This window comes from Phoenix dactylifera, chromosome 16 (assembly GCF_051530095.1).
Source record: "Phoenix dactylifera cultivar Ajwa chromosome 16, Ajwa_hap1_PhDact_Kaust_v1.1, whole genome shotgun sequence".
Lineage (NCBI taxonomy): Eukaryota > Viridiplantae > Streptophyta > Magnoliopsida > Arecales > Arecaceae > Phoenix > Phoenix dactylifera.
This window is the reverse complement of record NC_143205.1, coordinates 16,685,335-16,704,194: the sequence shown is the minus strand read 5'-3', so window position 1 is coordinate 16,704,194 and position 18,860 is coordinate 16,685,335. Positions and strand designations below refer to the sequence as shown.

The window sequence follows — 18,860 nt, the reverse complement described above, 5'->3', positions numbered from 1 at the left end:
GATCTAGCCGGCCTCACAGAGTTTAGACCGTACGATTCTGAAGAAAGATTCTTGAAAAAAGATCTTAAACTTTGAACTAAATCTACTGAAAAGATTTTATGATTCTCAGATGTGGCATATGATTCTCAAATCGTGTTTTTTATGTTTGGCTACCGATCACAAACTTTAACAAGGGATTGCTTTTCGAGGGAAAGTTGGAGCTCAGATCTAGAAAAGAGATCTTATCTGGAGAAGATATCTTAGCTCACATCTTCTTTTTATTGGAATAAAGCAAGTGCAAGTTGTCAGTTTCTGAGCTGCCCATCTATAGCATGATCCACCATAAGATTGGTTATGATGTCCCTTCCCACTTCAACTTTAGTCGGTGCTAAACCACGCTGCTGAAATCCACTGCTTTGCCAAATTGCAAGTGCCCCAACCACCCGGGAAGCCAGCAAGTGGAGCCACTGTCTTTGGCATTAGTGATGGAGCTTTTAGGAGGAACACTCTCTGAAAATGAGTTCATACTCCCATTTCTCAAAGCTTAGGTAAAACTTTTCTTCTATTGATGTTCCACAATGGGCACCCAGGGATAAACTAAACTATTCTTAGGAGGATTGATCTTTGGGCAGCACCACCACCGAAGTCTCTTGGATCAACTTTTCAACACAGAATAAGGTTGCAACGGCTAGATTTTCTTGGCGAGACTCCTGTGGATTGTCTTTGTGAAACCAGTTTGCTAGTTCATGCCTTTTCTCATAGAGAACAAAAAATAAAAAGATAAAAACAAGTGATTTAGAATCTTCTAGCCAAGTTGGGAGGGGGGAAGAGAGCTTCTGAATCATTCTGTCATTTTGTAGATTATTGAATTCGATTGTAGATCTCTGGTGGAACAACAGTTAATATTAGTAGCTTCTGAATCGTTCTGTGACACGAGGAACCGAGATATGGATCAAGATTTTTGGCAGCTTCTTCCATGATCTGCACCTTTCGGCGATGCATGCATCGACACGCAATTATTATTGTAAAAATGAAATGCGCGCTTCTTCGCGGGGTGGGGTGGTGGTTGCCTGCATCAGCACGCAAATATTGTCGAAATTTCGGTCGGCGTGTCCCTTCTCGTGCGGGCCAAGTTGCACCCTGCACGCGGGCTTGGTCGGGTGTTTGTTACCGTCCGTAATCGCAGCCCTGATTCTGGAGCCCACGCCATCCTAATTATGCCGTAGCATTGCTTTTATCTACTCTACTTTTTAACTCAAACTTTGAAGACAAAAGATGTAAATATTTAAAATTAGAAATATAGGTATGTTATAGAAATTGTAAAACGGTAAATTAGATTGAGAGATTGCAGCCATCTATATTGCCTTCTTACGTAAATTATTTTTACATGCTGAGCCATAGTATAATTTGATGAGAAAGCTAGAGAGATGATTGAACAATTTAGGATTTTTTTTTTGCATGAATACTCTCCTAAAAATTTAAATTTGTATGAATACCCTCTTCAAATTTATATTTATTTTTGTACTCTTATAAAATACTATTTTTTAACAAATGTTTCTAATATAACAGTTTTCGAACAGTATTAATCAAAACCATATTTATTTTAATTAAAAATAAAATAAAATTTTTAAATTACTTTTTTGTCTCCTATCGCAATCTATCTTATAAATATTTCTTTTTGCATATCTAACTATTAAGACTATTTTAATCATTTTAATTTGAAACTCTTAATTTTTTAACAGCATTAAATGAGGTGGGTATATATACAAAAATAAAGATAAAAAAAGGTAGAGTGGTAAAACAAGTATTTTACGAGGATACATGCAAATATATATTTTAAGAAGATCTTCATACAAAATTCGATATTTATGAGAGTATTCATACAAAAAAAACTAGCAATTTAATCTTCCCTATGCTTCATCTCCCCTAAAACTTTCCCAAAATGTGTTCAACTCCCTCCCCTAAATTAGGGATTTTCAACGGGTCCGGCACTGACCCGTGTATGGTTTCTCCAACGAACTCCTTGGAATTGGCGTAAACCTGGTTTTCCACAATTGAGTGGACATATAGGCCTTTAATAAAGCTGAGGCACCTTAAAAAAAGAGAGTAGGAAATAAGCATTTGATTGATCATTGATCCACAATTGAGGGATTTCAGAATACCACAAATCATATCTTAAACAGATCGTGATATCTTATTTATGAATGGGCCATGGAGTGTAGATTTGCGGAATCCAACTCCGATACCCTCCAAATTTGTCAGAATAACAAGCTAAGTGTCCCTGCAAAATCTACTTGTACCGATTATTTATTCTCCAACAATTAACTCTCATAGTTCCTCCCAGCCAAACAACTCCTAGTTTCCCTTGAAAACAAGCACAAGCCAGTTGCATCTCACTTGAATAGGAATTTGGTAAAAGACCCATGGCTAACCACAGATTCCAATAACGAACGCTTGTTTATGTTTGATGTTATCCTTCTGACTATTCTTTGCACTAAGCCCAGCAGCTTAGTCCATTATGGCAGATACTATCCTTTCAAAAGATAAAGATTACTCCATGAATATTTATGTAACTAAGTGGTATAACAGAAGCTAACGTGTTGAAATCATCTACAATACAAGAGAGACAACAAAAACAAACATTTCGTAGACATGAATATTATTATAAAAAAAACTCGACCTATATTTAGCTGCAGAGTTCAGAGCTTAAAGCTTCAAGTAAAAGAGACGGAAACAAAAATGGCGCTTTTTATGCTATTTTCGCTTCGGCTTCAGCTCATTAGCCGATGCTTTTACAGCTGATTTTGCTAAGCTTGTGGATTTGATGGAGCTCTTAGGGTCAAGAGCTCTCCGGATCTTGAAGACGGCCCATGCTGTTCCAATAGCATGCCCAGCAGCATCAAGGCTTTCAGTTGTGAGCTCAGCTGCCTGTTCACCATACCTGCATTGACAAGCGCATACAATTTAATAGCTTAATTCTTTTAAAAGAAGTAACTCCTCCTATTTTAACAACGAAATAAGTCTTATAGATTCTGATTCTCATTCAAAGAATAGGACAGCATGACAACATTTGGAGAAACTGCTGTAGGTTTGAGATTGCATGACAGTCAAGCAGGAATATAAACATGGAGCAAACTGGTTTTTGAGATTTGAGAATGCACTAGCTTGAGGATGAATGATCATAGGGAAACTCATATCAGATGAAACGTGAACAAAATTTCATGTTGCCAAAGGACAAATGAGTTTTAAAACTTGGTTTCCATTTTGGTTCAGGACCCACCTCCTGAAGTTTTTGTTTCAAGTTTCAGCAGCCTTCCTCCGAACTCCCCTTATATGGGAGTAAGCCAAGAAAGAATTCCAGAATAAAACAATAAAGTAGAAGAAGACTAGTTACTTGACACCCTTTTAATGTATTTTGGATGGTCTAATATCATTATAAATGTAATTTTGGTAGTTTTAGGCTTAAACTTTTCAATATTTCACACCATTATCTTAAATTTTAAGTATTTTTCAATTTTTTCGTTAAAATTGTGAAAATAAAATGATGTAATAGTGTCTACAGAGGCTAGGCCCTTTATGAAGCCAAAAAACGATCAAAGTGCAATAATATCTGAAAATTCTGTTTTTTCCTGTTTCAACCTTAAAATGGACTGTGTTCACCAAAATATTGAACCTTGGAATTGGCACACAAGGCTGCATACTGATCATCCAGTCATATTGCAATCTCTTGAAATGAGCATGACCACCCTCACGATACTCAGCAGAAATATGAATTAACCCTCCATACATCAATTCTTCAACTTTAATGTGTGCGCATACGTTGTGTGGGCATAAATGCTGAGGCCACTACCGCCTGTTGCTCTACCCACTTGACTCTTTATGTAGTATAAAAATTGGACCATTCAACAAGCTCTGATATGTTAATCACTTTGTACACTGATTGATTAAAAGGTTGATGATCATCAAGGACAATGGTGAAGTAAGCTAGATGCTAAACTAATATATAACTTGTTTGGTAGCAATTCTAAACAAAGTCAAAGGTACAAAGATGACAATGCTTAGAACACTCAATTAAAAGGCAGAGCTAATTTTATCTAAATCATGTAGGTCCAGCAAGAAGCCAGAAGACCAGAAACTCCTCACTCAAATTATACCTGTGAGATACAAGACCAGTTGTCACAACTGATGATGTTGACAAGACATTCTTCCCAGCCACTTCAACAGCATCGCAAATCTTGCCTGTTAGGCAAGGAGAGGAACAGAGCAGAAATACTATGAGTCTATGAATCAAATAGTGATCAGCAGAGAGTTATAAAAGAGTAGCGTCGAAACAAGATAACAGTTGATGCCTCTCTGCTCACATCCTGGGAGAAAAAGAAAAAGAAAAGGCTATATATAAAACAAGTGACAGAATTACCCAAAAGAAAGATAAGCAGTAGCTATGGCACTCCTGGCTTCATTTTGTAAAAAGTGAAACGAAAATGAAAATCTGAGGTCTGAACTTGTTCTTTTCTTGAAACTGAATCAAGAAATTTAGACAGCAAAAAGAAACTAACTACAAGAAGCCGTCGATGGCCATAAACTTGATCAGATGCCTAGAACCCTCTAAAAGTTTATCATACACCCAAAAATAACAAGAAAATCCATGGCCTGACATCTGAAAAAACAAAAACAGGCAGACAAGTAGTAATATGTATAAGAAAATGACAGATGCCTGCAATCTGCTTTTGCTTATTGCTTGGTGATTAAGATTTGGCATTCCACCGCAAGATAATTAATTCTAAACCTCACAAGAAAGCACTACTAAAAGGTGAAAAACAAAAAGAATATTTGCTATTGCCAATCCAGTTCACATGGAAAGTTGGAGACCTCAAAAATTTCCTAGCTAGTCAACAAAAAACAGGCACTCAAAAAGATTCCTAGGCTTGTGGTAAGGCCTATGAAACAATTTAGACTTCAGTTAAAACAGGCATCCAGTAACACATTTGTAATTGACAGACTGTCTACTATTCATTTCAGTCGGCATATTTAACCATTTCTTCAGATCGAAGGCCATATATCAGTCAAAGCAAGATATGAAGAAACAGTGGTTGCATCTCCATGATCTCCACTTTTTTTTGTATCATAACAAGAAGCCCAAGCTGCATACTCTCATGTTTTGTTGGTTCCCCCCTATGTTCCCTTGTGTAACTTCTCCAATTATGTGACTCCTAAACTCTCTTCCAGTGCACTGATCACTAGCTCCATCCTAGTCAGCTAAATCCCCTAAACACTAACAAAACTTCCTCTTTTATTCAGACACTTAAGGCACTTTAGTGCCTCGAATTCAAACGATACAGCCATCTTTCTGGTTATGTTCGTGAAACAAATTTTGTCTCCCTGGATGTGTGACTAACATAATGGAAATACTGCATATCCCACTTCATCTAGTTCACTATATTTGACCTGAAAATGTTATATATCTCATCATCTTTTGCCTAATGAATTAAATTCAAATATTAATCACCTAGTGCCTCTTGGCAATGAGTATTGTCTAGCTGAACAAAGTAATCTGGCGCAGCAAGAAGCAGTACTAAAGAGTTAAAACTTCTATTAAGTAATTTATATGAGCAGTAATTAATGTTGTTATCTAATACAACTATCAATATCAATTTCCAAATTCAACTTTAGAAAAGATGAAAACTTGCATTTAACTAGTTAGCATTGATTTAAATGGAACATGGAGGTACCAAGGCAACCAAAAATCAACTAAAATCTTATATGTATAATAGACAGCCACATAAGTTGCAACGTGTACTCTGTTCTAATTCAACTATCACATTCTTTATAAACCAGTACTTAGATATCCGCATATAGAATACCCTAAGACCACCTAGACCATTAGGCCAAGTGTGAAAGGAGCTTTTACACAATTTTTTGTATAACGTCATTGCAAGCTTGCAGCTGAACACCCAGTGACATTTCCTAATGTAGTCACTGGATTAGTCTTTTCTTTTTCTGAATAAAGAAAAATGCTTTTAGTTTCATAATGACTTACATCCATTCCCATGCAGATTATGTTTTATAGTTCACATAGGGTACATGCTTTAAAACTGTACAAAAGAAAGGGTTCAGTGCACAAGGCTCCTGCCACTATAGGATTTGGGAGGGTTGATGTAGATAGCCTTAACCCCCATGTGCAGAAAGGATGTTTCGGTGTTTTAAACCCATGACACCCAGGACATAATAGAGCAATCTAGCAGTTGTGCCATGACCCACCCTCATACATAGTTTAAAATGCTATCTTTTTTTTAAAAAAAGAATAATCTTTTATGAATTGTTAGTTTAGGTAAGAGGGTGACCTTTACCAAGGCCATATTTAAGCCTTCACAAGTATAGGATTTACAGCAAACTAGGAAATCAAGGAAGAAAAAAGGACAGAATTTGGATCTTTATGTTCGTTACTTTTTTATTTGATTTTCCTATGGAGATTCTTTTCTTGCATTCTATTCTTCAATTTACAATGTTTGCTTTTAAAATTTGCCTCTCGAATCTTCATCAACATGAACTCACTTGCAGTAACTTACACTTTGATGGTTGAATATTAGACAACAAGCTTACCTCATTCCCTATTGGTATCAATGGAATTATCCTCAAAGTGGTAAGCTGTGGCAACTAAATTGAATTTATCACTAGGAAATAATATTTTCAGCTCATAGGATTACAATCAGAAGATATGATAAATAATAGTATCATCACAAGATCATTTCCACTACGTTTCCATGCTGGTATTTATGAAAACAAAGGCCAGATCAAAGTAAAATGATACTCACGGTATTGACAAGTTAAATAAAATGCTGGATTTAGATCCTTCGACAACTCAAAAGAAACGATCACACTATGCTTCGCAAATATTGATAACCAGATGTTAGCAAATGCATATTTCACCAACAATAACATCAGAATAAGATCAACAGGTAACATACCAAATCCATCTAGAGAAGCAAGGATGATTTCTCCTGGCAAGAGTCCAAAGAATTTCTTGCCTACTTTGGAATTTGCAACTGAACTTGTGAAATATCCAGATACCTTCACGACCCCAGATAGGATTCCAGTTGCCACTTTCTCGGACATTTTGGTAACTCGTTTGACCCTAATTAACAACATGTCGGTAATCATCAACGCCTATTTAATTCTACAAAAAAGAAAAAAAAAAGAAAGAATGAATGAATGAATGAAATCGAATCTCATATAACCTATCATAATTAGGACAAAAGAAGAAACAAATTGATACCTTCTAATCCTCCTCATGGTCTCCGGGGTGATCTCCTTTTTCTCGGTGTTCTCCATCCTCTTCCTCAAGAACTCATTCCCCCATTTGATCCGATCTACAGTCACATCCCCGCACCACAGAATCCCCTTCACCAGCTTCCCCGACCCGGCCACAATGGCCTTGGCCACGCATCCACTGTAATCCTCCACATTGGGCGCCAGCGTCGTCCAGTACGCCGCCGAACGCTCCTCCATCATCTCCTTCTTCGGTCCGGCCTCCATGACCTCCGCCGGCGTGATCTCCATCGCCACCGACCCGTCCAGCACCGCCGACGCCTCCTTTCCTCTCACCTTCTGAACCGAGAAGCCGCTGCAACTATCTAAGATCCCATCTAATTCCTTCAACAAGCTTTCCTGCCCCTTGGAGGCGAATGTGAGGCCGTAATTGAGGAGGTCGGCCGATCCGACCTCACCGTCATCGGCGGTCCCCTCGGGGACGCGGAGGGAGAAGAAGTAGTGGGAGTCGTCAAGCTTGACGGCGGCCTCGTCGCGGGCGAGGGGCCACTGGACGGCGTCGTCGCCGTTGCCGACGCGGGCGAGAACGGCAACGACGCTGTCGCCCTGGCGGAGGCGGAGGACGGCGAGGTCGCCGGAGGCGAGCTCGACGCTGTGGTGCTTGTCGATGAGGTGGAGGAGGGCGCCGGGGATCTCGAGGAGGGTTTCTTCGACGGGGGGTGGGAGGTTGGCGGGGTGGTCGGGGTTCTTGGGGTCGTCGTCGGCGTCGGGGAAGAGGTTGTCGACGAGGTCGGCCATGTCGACAGCCGGGTAGAGAGAGGAGGAAGAGGGTTCGGGGGGAGCGGAGGGGGCGGGGCTGGTGTTGGAGAGGAAGGGAGCGTGGGCTTCAGGGTTGGTTTGAACGAGATGGGGGTAGAGTGGCTGCTGGGAGGCCATGGCCGCTTGTTTTGGATGGGAAGAGACGGGAGAGAAAGGAAGAGAGAAAGAGAGAGAGAGAGAGAGAGAGAGAGAGGAAACTAATGGAAAGGAAGAGAGGATCTTGGGACGGTACCAGTTTTCCTTCTTTCAGGGCAAGGGTGGGAAAAATAACGGTCGCGAGAACAGGGGAGGTTCGTTCCTAGGTTGGTTTCCGGAACGACCCTGCTTCATGTGGCGGGATGTTTGAACTTCCGACTAAGCCCAGTTCCATCCGGACCTTGTTGGTTTTTTTTTTTTTTTTTTTTTTTGGCACCGACTCATACTAATCTCATGTGAGCACTGTCATAAAAGATAAGAAAAAGAATACACCCCAAAGATGGGGGAACATATCCATGGCAATTGGCAATTGGATGCAATGAAACTACAATTACGGGCTGGTTTTAGCACGCAACATATGCTACTTGCATCTAATCACGTGTGAAACTATATTTGTTTATTCGTGGTATGAAGATTGTTGCATAATGATCTTCTATTTTATTGTGTTAGCTTTTTAGATAACTCCATCTTCGTGTGTCACTTTTAAGTTTTAGGAAAATGAAAGGCTAAAAGTAAGATCTTATTTACCAAGGTATGTAGGAAAATAACAATATCTTCTACTACATGAATGACAACCTTTCATGCCCTCAACTGAAGGATCGGCTCCATATTTTTTTCAAATTGTAATTATTCTAAACTTCTCATATTTTGCTGTGGATTTCAAAACTTGACCTCTCTAGTTGTTTCAGGAGGAACACTCGGTTCAATATGGACCACTCTGGCCACTACATAAATACCTTAAAGGTTCGAAAGTGAGTCCGCTATGTCGGAAAGTCAAATAAAATACTAAACTTTTGAAGATTTTATATCGCTTTTGTACGACATCTAATTAAAATATATTTTTTTAAACAAAAAAAAGGGATAACTTTTTGAGCTTTATAATTAAGACCTTAAAGCGCGAGTTAAAGTTTAAAAAAAAAAAAGTAGAGATTTTGATTAGACATATTTTTTAATTTATAAAGAATTAGATGAAGCGGTTGAAGGAAAGATTTTGTAGAACTTAAGAACTACTTTCTATAGAATTTTACTTTTTTTATAACCAACTTTACTAATTGTATCTATTTTAGAAAAATGTAACCTCTTTTAAGTAGAGGAGGAATCTAATTAGAATCTCTTAACTCAGCTTTAAGATTATTACTGAAATAAAGGAGATTTACACCCTACTTTCATCAATTTTTTTTTATTTTCTTATATTCTCTGAGCAATTCAAGTTGAGCAGCTTGAGGAAATTTTTTCTTTCTTTTCAATCAGATCATTAGTTTTTTCTTTACCAAGTAAATAGTTAGCAGATGTTGTTCAGTTGCAAGCAGTCCTCTGCCTTGTTTCTCTAGTTCTGGGTATCTAATCATTTGCTGGAACCATCGTATCTCAGAGTTTTCATTTCATCCGATTTGGAGCTGTCCAGGAGCTCCTCATTTCAGAGCAACTCCCTTCTAATCCAACCGTATGAAATTCGCTTCTGGATTAACTTGTTTCATGCACCAGAATATGAAGTAAAATGTGATTGGGATCCAAACTATTTTTTGCTCTTCTTTCCACATTCATCTGAGAAAATATCAACCTTGTATCTAAACATGGCTGAATGAATGAAATATTTTGCCAGTAGTAGCAAACGAAAAGATCTCATACATAAAAAGACTTCTGCTGAGTTTGTACTAGTACAGACGGCAGCCTGTCGAGACTAATTCAGAGATAACTTTGACCCAGTATCCTGTGAGTTTATGTGTAATTTATAAATGTAAGGGGCCAAGACTTGCAGGCAGACCAGATAAAAGCTTGGGAAACCAAAACTCAATTAACCGAGGGTGGAAGTAAGGATCTTACCCTATTCGAAATTGAAGTCCTTTCAACATGATAAAAGATGGTACCATTTGAACAAACACTCAGGGGTTTTTTATTATTATTATTGATAGGACTCATTTAGTCTGTAGGAAAAAAAAATTCACTAGAATATTTTTTTAAAAAAAATTACGTCTTAATATATATACGATGTCTGAAAAAATAATTTTTATGTTAAACATCCACTTTTCTAAAAAAGGTATATAAAATACATATTATATCCTTAATAGCTATAAAATATTTTAAATCTAAAAATATTTATAAATAATTTTAAATATTTAAAAAAAATATTAAAAATATTTACTAGGTTGAGGTTTTAGAGTTGTGACAATTTTTAAGGATTAGACAACTTCATTATATTCTGATAATTTTAATATATTGATATAAAAATATGTTAATAACTTTTAAAAGTTATCATAATTTCTTTATATCGTGGTAGTTTTTAATAGTATATTTTCAATAGTTTAAGATTAATTATTAAAAATAGCTATTAAGAATATCAAAAAAAATATTTTTAGAAAAATAAAAATTATCACAATTTTCAGCTCATGAAAAAATAGTTTTTTCATATCCTATATAAATTTTTTTTTTACTCTTAGCCGTGAAAAAGTTATTTTTTTAAAAAAAATACATTTTTTTATCTCTCTTTTAAGGCCTCCAATCCAACATAAGCTATTTTCATAGTTTTGTGAGAAATAGATCCTGACTGAATTAACGGTACAGTTTCTCGATCATAGGCATCGAAGGGTGAACACCTAGAACAACAGCCTTCCTTTTTCCACAGCTCTCTTTGGAAACTAGAGATATTGGTGGGAACAACCAAAAAAGAAACCCTCAAATTCCCATTTTGGAATTGACTCTCCGTCTTTAGAATTATCTGTCAATTTAATTGCCACAGCAACCAAGGCTCCAAAAAAATCCCACACTCAACCTCAACAAGAACATCCAACGTAAAGCAAATTAATCTCAGGCCATATACAATAGAAATGTAGCAAATATATATGGAAGCTAGATTGAGAAATAATCTACACATAACAATGTATTATACATGAAACAAAATGCACATCCAACATCAGCAGCTTTGCAATTAAATTTATAGGAAAATCATGCAAGTGCATGGAATTAACATCTGAATATATTAGTCTACACAGAAAGATGTACTACGTAGGAAACAGAATGCACATCCAGCATCAGTTGCTATGCATTTAAAATCTGTGGGAATATCAGGCAAAAGCATGAAATTAACATTTGAATGGGAAAAACACAAGAGACAAGAACAGCCATAGCAAGCTTAGACAGGCTTTCAATCTATACCGCTAGTCTTGTATTCCACTGACTTTTGGTGAAAAAAAAAACTGCTAGATGCTGTGAAATTGCAACAGGGAGTGCAATTTGGTTGTGCACTGACTTCTTAATTGGATATAGTGAAATGAATGTGATATGATTTGGTCATGCTATGGACTTCTTAATTAGATGTAAGCAGGCAAGGAGACTGCAAGGCCAGGATTCTGTCACAAACATTAGCATGCACCTTATTGATAAATAAATAGTACAGATGGACAAGCAGAGGAAAAGACATTATAAAAATAGAAAAGATGGATCCAATGCAAAACTACATATAATTATAAAAACTGACCCTCCCTAGATGCCAAAACTACATATAATTATAATAGACATCAGAGCTAAGAAGAACCAGCAACTAAACCATTATATTGTCTCAGTCAATCATCAAAACTTTTCATCAAGGAGCAAAGTCACTTCAGAACCACAGGAAGACAAAAACTCTAAAACTTCAGAAAATCGGAACACAAATCCACGAATCATGCATGCCCAGACAAAACTCCAAATCTATATGGAACACCATCCAAACCATCTCGAATCAAACCATTGACAAGACTTCTCACAAAGTTGCTTTCGAGCCTTCTTCTTCTCCTTCCGAATCACCAGGTTAGCTGTACAACAATCTCAAATATAGTTTATTATGATAGGACAACAGAACGTTATAAAATCCTACTATATTAGTTTTAACTAATTTAGTTAAAACCTTAAATTTAAAAACTTAGGTTTTAATTTTTTTTATAAATTAGTTAAAATCTTAACTTTCCTGAAGCATATGTAGATGTTTCCAGAATGATCAACTACAACTAAGATGGTTGTTGTCACAAAAATTGTAATGTTCAATCATTCTAAATGCATTTGGCCCATCAGGCTGCATGTCACAGTAAGGTATGTCTAAGTTGCAAGAAGTTTGCTATAAGTTTCATGACCTGCATGTTAGCTTATCGGCCACAGCCCCCCTCTTCAGGTTTCAGAGAAGATCATAGATTCGAGTTTCAAACTAGCCCAAAGATTTGTATATGGCTGAGCCAGCCTCAAAAACGAGAAAATAAAAAATTGTTACAGGATTAGTTCTGCGGTACAGCTTATTGCTCGTGCAGAGTAGATCAGAATAAATCTCAATTCAAATTGAATTTAGATGATCGGGCCTACACTTTGAACTACCATATTTAAAAATTGTCTAACCAACCAAACACCAGTTTGATCAAACTTTAGCTTTGTCGACTAATTCTCAAATTCTAGTAAAATTAATGATAAGATAATCTACTTTCATTAAATGATTTATTAGATAATCGAAAACAGAGAATTTTGAGTATTATTCGAAATTTGGAAAAAATTACATAGAAGAAGATGAATCGAAATATAGCTGCTAAAAATGACTACCAAAATTGAATTGTACATCCAAAATAAACCCTAAAAATATATGATCCCAAGCAGATACAACTTGAACCTAACGAAAATAATAAAGAAAGATACAGAAAATTTTGCCCTCTTTTCGACGAGTAAATAGATCTAAACTTATTTGGTATTTTCCCAATTCAAAAATGAAATGCCACTCCTACCTTCTAATAAATTCGGATTGCGAGAAGTGAATGGCTCCCGGTCAATAGCAGGCACAAACTCTTCTGATTACTAAAATAAAACAGCAACCAACAAGCAGCTGATCAAAATCAATTTCCCAGACCCAATTCCCATCATTTGTAAAACAAGAAGTCCTCCAATCATGCCAAGATAGTATCAAATACCAAAACAGCATCCCATCATACAATTTCCATAACAATCAGGTAACAGCGTTTCTGCTAAGTCGAGCGGGCAGAGTCTTTGGAAGACCACTCCAGCATACAGGAACCAATCTACAAACGATTATATACAACCCAAAAAAAGCCTCTCAGCTTATTAGCAGTAATTAGATGATTGGTTTTCTAGACAGCAAGGAGATCAGTTCCTGTAGAGGCGGCTGGATTGGAGAGCATATGGACCACCTCCCTCATGGTCGGGCGCGCCACGCTTTGCTCCTCCGCGCACAGCATCGCCACCTTGAAGAGGTTGATGATCAAATCCAGAGGGCATGACGAGATCCTGCGATCCACCACAGAGAGTACTGCGGCGGCATCAGACGTGTCCGCGAGCTCCGATGTTGTCTTCCGGACCCACTGCACGATGTCCACGCCTTCACCGAAGGCAGCAGGGTTGACAGGCCGGCGCCCGGTTATCAGCTCCAGGAGAACAACGCCAAAGCTGTAGACATCGCTCTTCTCGTCCACCCGAAGAGTGTACGCATACTCTGATGCAAGGCAAGTTCAGGATGTTAAAATTAACTGCGTTCCTTCGGCCATCAGATTTATCCCCTTTATATGCTAATATGCTAAAATGAAATTCCATAACGGACGTCAGGCTCAGCGAACGGGACTCCATTTCCACCCGTTAAGGAGGCGTTTGCGTCCAATCTTGGACCCCCAGGAAAGAGCGGTCCCAGACATCCTTCCATACGGAAGGCGGGGCCCACTGTCCGAAACGATTTATTTTGACAGCACGATGCAAGCATTGCTTCGAGCTAAGCGACGATGGAGCCACCGGATCAATCCCATCGTAGATATCTACTCGGGATACCAACTCACTAGAAACTCGCACTCCCCACAATAAATCCAAAAACTTTTAGGACCCATCGGGACCCACAGTCAAAAGGCCCATTTGTCCTCAACTAAGTTGACTTCTGACTTCCACCTAAAAGCCAAACGCTACGCCCCAGACGAAAATTTGGAAAGAGCAGGCGGCAACAGTAGTTATAGCGGGAGTACCTGGTGCGATGTAGCCGTAGGACCCGGCAACGGAGGACATGCACTCGGACGCGCCGGAGTCGTGAAGAAACTTGGCGAGGCCGAAGTCGGCAACGTGCGCCTCAAAGTTGGAGTCGAGCAGTATATTGTTGGACTTCACATCCCGGTGGATTATCAGCGGCGAGCAGTCGTGGTGGAGGTAGCACAGGCCCCTCGCCGCCTCCACCGCGATCCGGCACCGCGCTTCCCACCCCAAATGCGCCCCTTTGCTTCCATGCAGCATCTCCCCCAAGCTCCCATTCGGCATGTACTCATAAAGCAGCAAATTGGTCTCCCTGTTCGACACGAACCCGAGAAGCCGGACGATGTTCCGGTGCCGGATTCGGCCTAAAGTCGTTATCTCCGCCGTGAACCCACGGTCGTGCTCTCCGCAGCCACGGCCAACCAGCCGCTTGATCGCCACCTCGGCGCCGCTCGCCATGATCCCCCGGTAAACGATCCCGGCGCTGCCTTTGCCGATGACGTTGTCTTCTTTCAGGCACTCCATCACGTCCTCCGCCGTGAAGTTCAGCCGCTGGAAAGTCGTCATCTTCCAGGCGTCGGAACGGCCTTTTCCTTTCCACGCCCTCCACCCCTTGGGCGCCGCCACGCCCACCAGAATTATACCCACTAATGGCACCACCACGCACAAGAAGAAACGCTTCCAAACCCACCCGCGGCCCCGGCCGGCCCCGGGCCCATCACGAGCCTGGCCCCGAGAGAAGCCGCACGGGACAGCCACGTGCAGCGGGCCGCCGCAGAGGTCGGGGTTGCCGATGAACGAGCTCTCGTTGAACACCAAGAACTGCCCCTCCACTGGGATCTCGCCGGAGAGGTTGTTGTAGGAGAGATCGAGGGTGGTCAAGCTCAGCATCCGTTGGATGTCCGCCGGAATCTCGCCGGAGAGTTGGTTCCTGGATAGATTGAGGGTGTTGAGGTTCTGGAGCTTGGTGATCGCTTCCGGGATCTCGCCGGTCAGGCGGTTGCGGCTGAGATCAACGGCCTCGAGCGTCCCGGCGCACCGGGCGAGATCCGAAGGGATTTCTCCCGTCAAGTTGTTGCCGCTCAGGTTAAGATTTGAGAGCTGCTTCAGATCGCCGATCTGGGGCGGGATCTCTCCAGAGATCCGGTTCGATTGAAGGGAAAGCGTCTGGAGCCCGCGGAAGTTCCCAATGGCCGGCGGGATAGGGCCGGAGATCCGGTTGTTGGCGAGGAGCAGCATGCCGAGCTTGTCTCCGGCGATCCTCGCCGGCAGCTCGCCGGAGAGGTAGTTGTCGCTGAGCTCGAGCATGTCGACAGAGGGGAGGTCGAAGAGCCCGGCAGGGATCGTCCCGTCGAGAAAGTTCTTGGCGAGTCGGACGTGGAGCAGCGACTTGCAATCCCCGAGCTTCTCCGGAATAGGCCCGAAGAAGGCGTTCTCCATCAAAACGAGTAGTTCGAGCCGTCCGCTAGCGCAGAGATCGGAAGGGATCGTCCCGGTAAGGCGATTCGTGGCCACGTCCAGCTTGATGAGCCGGCCGTTCCGGCCCAGCCCCTCCGGAAGCTCGAAAGTGAAGTTGTTCTCCCAGACCTGGAGCACCTCGAGATTCGGGAGATCGGCGATGAAAGGTGGGATGTGGCCCCGGAAATGGTTGCGGAAGAGATTGAGGAGCTTGAGCTGCTTCAACTCGGCAAAGCTCTCTGGCAACTCTCCGGTGAGCTCGTTTATGGAGAGATCGAGAGATTCGAGCAGGTCGAGCCCGCCGAGTTCCGGTGGAATTGAACCAGCGAGGTGATTCCATTGCAAGAAGAGCGAGTCGAGGAGCTTCAACTGGCCGAGGCTAGCCGGAATCGGGCCGGTGAGGTTGCAGTTGGCCATGTCGAGCCGGACCAGCGAGGTCAGCATCCCGAACTCCGGCGGGATGCCGCCTTCGTACATGCTGTAGTACCCGATGTACATCTCCCGGAGATTCGTGAGCCGGCTCAGGCTCACCGGGACCCGGCCAGAGAGACCGTTCCCGTTGAGGCCTAGGTACTCGAGGCTCCCGATCCCGCCATAGGACTCCGGGATCTCGCCGGAGAAGAAATTCCCGCCAAGGTGGATGTAGCGGAGGTGGGGAAGCTTGGCGAGGCCGAGGGGGAGAGGGCCGGAGAAGTTGTTGTTATAGGCGTCGAGGACCTCGAGCGCCAGGAACCCGCCGTCGACGTCAGGGAAGTGGCCGGTGAAGTTGTTGTTGGAGATGTTAAGGAAGCGGAGGGCGGGGAGGGCCGCGATCTCCGGCGGGAGGCGGCCGGCGAGGGAGTCGCAGGCCACGGTGAGGTTGACGAGCCGGTCGAGGCGGCTGATCTCCGGCGGCAGCGGGCGGTGGAATCGGATGTGAGAGACGTTGAGGGCGACGACCCGGGCGTCCGCGTCGCACGTGACGCCGGAGAAGGAGCAATGGGTCGGGGCTGAGGGGTCCCAGTCGTGGAGATCGTTGCCGGCGGAGCCTAACAGGCCCTCTTTGAGCTTCATCAGAGCATCGAAGTCGCCATCGTGGGAAGCGAGGAGGAGAGGGAGAGAAGAGAAGTGAAGGAGTAGGAATAGAGCAAGGTACGGCTTCATCTCCATTCCTTCGTTTATTTTCTTCTTGTTCTGGTACTATCTTTTCTTCTTCGAAGAGCGGGGAGGGGGAGCGCATAAAAGCGAACGGGATGGTGTGGTATTGGAGAATAAGCATCAGCCTAGTGTGTTGGTGGCTGGAGAATCAGAGGAAAAAGCGTAGCAGAGGAGAGAGAGAGAGAGAGAGAGCAGTGGCCAGTGGGGAAGAGACTGCATGCCTGCATCATATGATGCGTAATGCGACCGTGCCTGACAACACCGTCACGTTGCGTTACGGATCAAACGGCCGTTACACATAACGACGGAGGAGGTGCAAAATATAAATAACAGCATCGTTAGAAGTATTTTAACAGCATCGTTATTTTTATTTTAAAAATGAAATTACAAAAGTCGAGAGAGAAAATATGTTTGTACTGTTATTTTTATTGTCTATTTTTGAAACCCGCTTTCATTTTTTTGCAAAAATAAAAATAATATATATATATTGAAATAAAAAAAATATATTTTTTATTATTACCGCCAATATTATTTCTATCATTATCACTGTCATTGTCTTCACTAATACTGTAGTAAGTACCTTAGCAACTACTGCCGCTACCACTATCCACATAACTATTCACTATATCACTGATGCTTATGCTACTGCCATACCCAATTTTAGCTACATTATATTGTCTGTAGCTCCACCTGCAAACATCACAAGTATCTCTATTGCCTACTTTGCTACTATCATCTTTTTTAACATCATTACCATATTAATATTTTAGAAAATAATTAATCATAGCAAATATTATATTTTTATTTTTTGTTTTTGAAATATAAAAAGAGAAGTGATGCCCAACAACATTTAAGTTTAATCAAATTTCAGTAAATGAAGAAAAATAGTATGCTGATGACATTAATCAAGAAGGAGAAAAAGTAACACAAAATGAACAGAGGAAGAAAAATCCAATATTTAATTAAAAACAAACCAAAATCTGAAGTGAATCAGAAGTTCAATGATCGTTAATGGATTTTTTATTCGTTGAATCATTAGTAGACCTTTTTTTTCTGAAATCGAAAATATCATACCAAACATTTACGAATACAGCCAAGAAAATAAAAATGCAAAACATCGCAGAGAGCACTAGTCTACTCATTAGTAGACCTTCAATAGACAGTAAAGAAGAAGGAATTTTTTTTTGTGAATTGATATCCATTCTATATCAAGAAAGTATACGCTCTCCTCATGGGCTAAACAATTCAGTAAAAAAATTACCAATAAGAGTAGAGTAGCCAAATTGAAAATCTTTCATGAGAGGAGCATCTTTCTAGCTATTTAACAGATCATCTAATATATCTAGAAATAAATATTATACCTCTCTAGAGTACCTATAATACTTAAAATAAAAGGAATAAGAAAGCAATGCATAATTGATATTTTTTTCTTTTTAAGCATAAGGAACAAAGCAATTGGGGGATGGCCTACTCCTCTTTTAAGATTATTAGCCATAAAAAATCCCTTCCTCACGAGAGTATATAATGTTACAATCATAGGGAATAATGTTATCATGCTATAATTAAAAAAATAATATGTAATATAATGCTATTATTATAATAAAAATAATAGATAATAATAAAATAGTATATTATTGTTCAAATCATTATTTACTTAATTATGTTTTAAATAGTATAAATTTTAAAAAAATTGAAAGCATTGATTTTTTTAGAAGATATTATTTTATTAAAAGTGCAAATATCAAATAATGGCTGTTTAAATTATAACTTGATTATATATATAAGATCAGATTAATGTACTTGTGGGGACCCGAAGTCTGTAACGGCTGTTATAAGATTACGGTGGTTATTATTTTTTTATGTTTTGGGGCCGCGAGAAGGAGAAAATCACGGTGACGGATGCCGTTACTGATAGGGTCGTGAGGGTGTGGTCCCTTGGGTGTCAGCGGGTGAGGACGGTTTTGCGAGCGTACGGGGGGCAGGTCTGGCGCGTCCGGGGCTCTTGACGGCGTGAGGTGGGTAGGGGTTTG

General features: G+C 40.7%; 2 protein-coding genes across 2 annotated transcripts; both read right to left on the bottom strand.

Moving 5' to 3' along the window:
- Positions 1-2,339: 2,339 nt before the first annotated feature.
- LOC103720477 (protein EARLY-RESPONSIVE TO DEHYDRATION 7, chloroplastic-like) lies at positions 2,340-8,358 on the bottom strand. Its single transcript, XM_026809756.4, has 4 exons — positions 7,253-8,358; positions 6,945-7,111; positions 4,134-4,218; positions 2,340-2,920 (listed from the first exon to the last, which is right to left on the bottom strand). Exons 1-4 carry the CDS (start codon positions 8,179-8,181, stop codon positions 2,734-2,736), a joined length of 1,368 nt encoding a protein of 455 aa, XP_026665557.3. The 5' UTR covers positions 8,182-8,358; the 3' UTR covers positions 2,340-2,733.
- Positions 8,359-13,178: 4,820 nt separating this feature from the next.
- LOC103720466 (leucine-rich repeat receptor-like kinase protein FLORAL ORGAN NUMBER1) lies at positions 13,179-17,048 on the bottom strand. The gene is made up of 2 exons (XM_008810179.5): positions 14,235-17,048; positions 13,179-13,720 (listed from the first exon to the last, which is right to left on the bottom strand). The coding sequence occupies exons 1-2, from the start codon at positions 16,840-16,842 to the stop codon at positions 13,359-13,361; spliced, it is 2,970 nt and encodes a 989-aa protein (XP_008808401.3). The 5' UTR covers positions 16,843-17,048; the 3' UTR covers positions 13,179-13,358.
- Positions 17,049-18,860: the final 1,812 nt, after the last annotated feature.

Bases quoted from the DNA above. Each gene is read 5' to 3' on its own strand.
- LOC103720477 (XM_026809756.4), bottom strand. From the start codon at position 8,181: ATGGCCTCCCAGCAGCCACTCTACCCCCATCTCGTTCAAACCAACCCT. The intron at 7,112-7,252 runs GTATCAATTTGT...GTTGTTAATTAG, and splicing joins ACCATGAGGAGGATTAGAAG to GGTCAAACGAGTTACCAAAA. The intron at 4,219-6,944 runs GTATGTTACCTG...CTTGCCTAACAG, and splicing joins TGCTTCTCTAGATGGATTTG to GCAAGATTTGCGATGCTGTT.
- LOC103720466 (XM_008810179.5), bottom strand. From the start codon at position 16,842: ATGGAGATGAAGCCGTACCTTGCTCTATTCCTACTCCTTCACTTCTCT. The intron at 13,721-14,234 runs GTACTCCCGCTA...GCCTTGCATCAG, and splicing joins CTACGGCTACATCGCACCAG to AGTATGCGTACACTCTTCGG.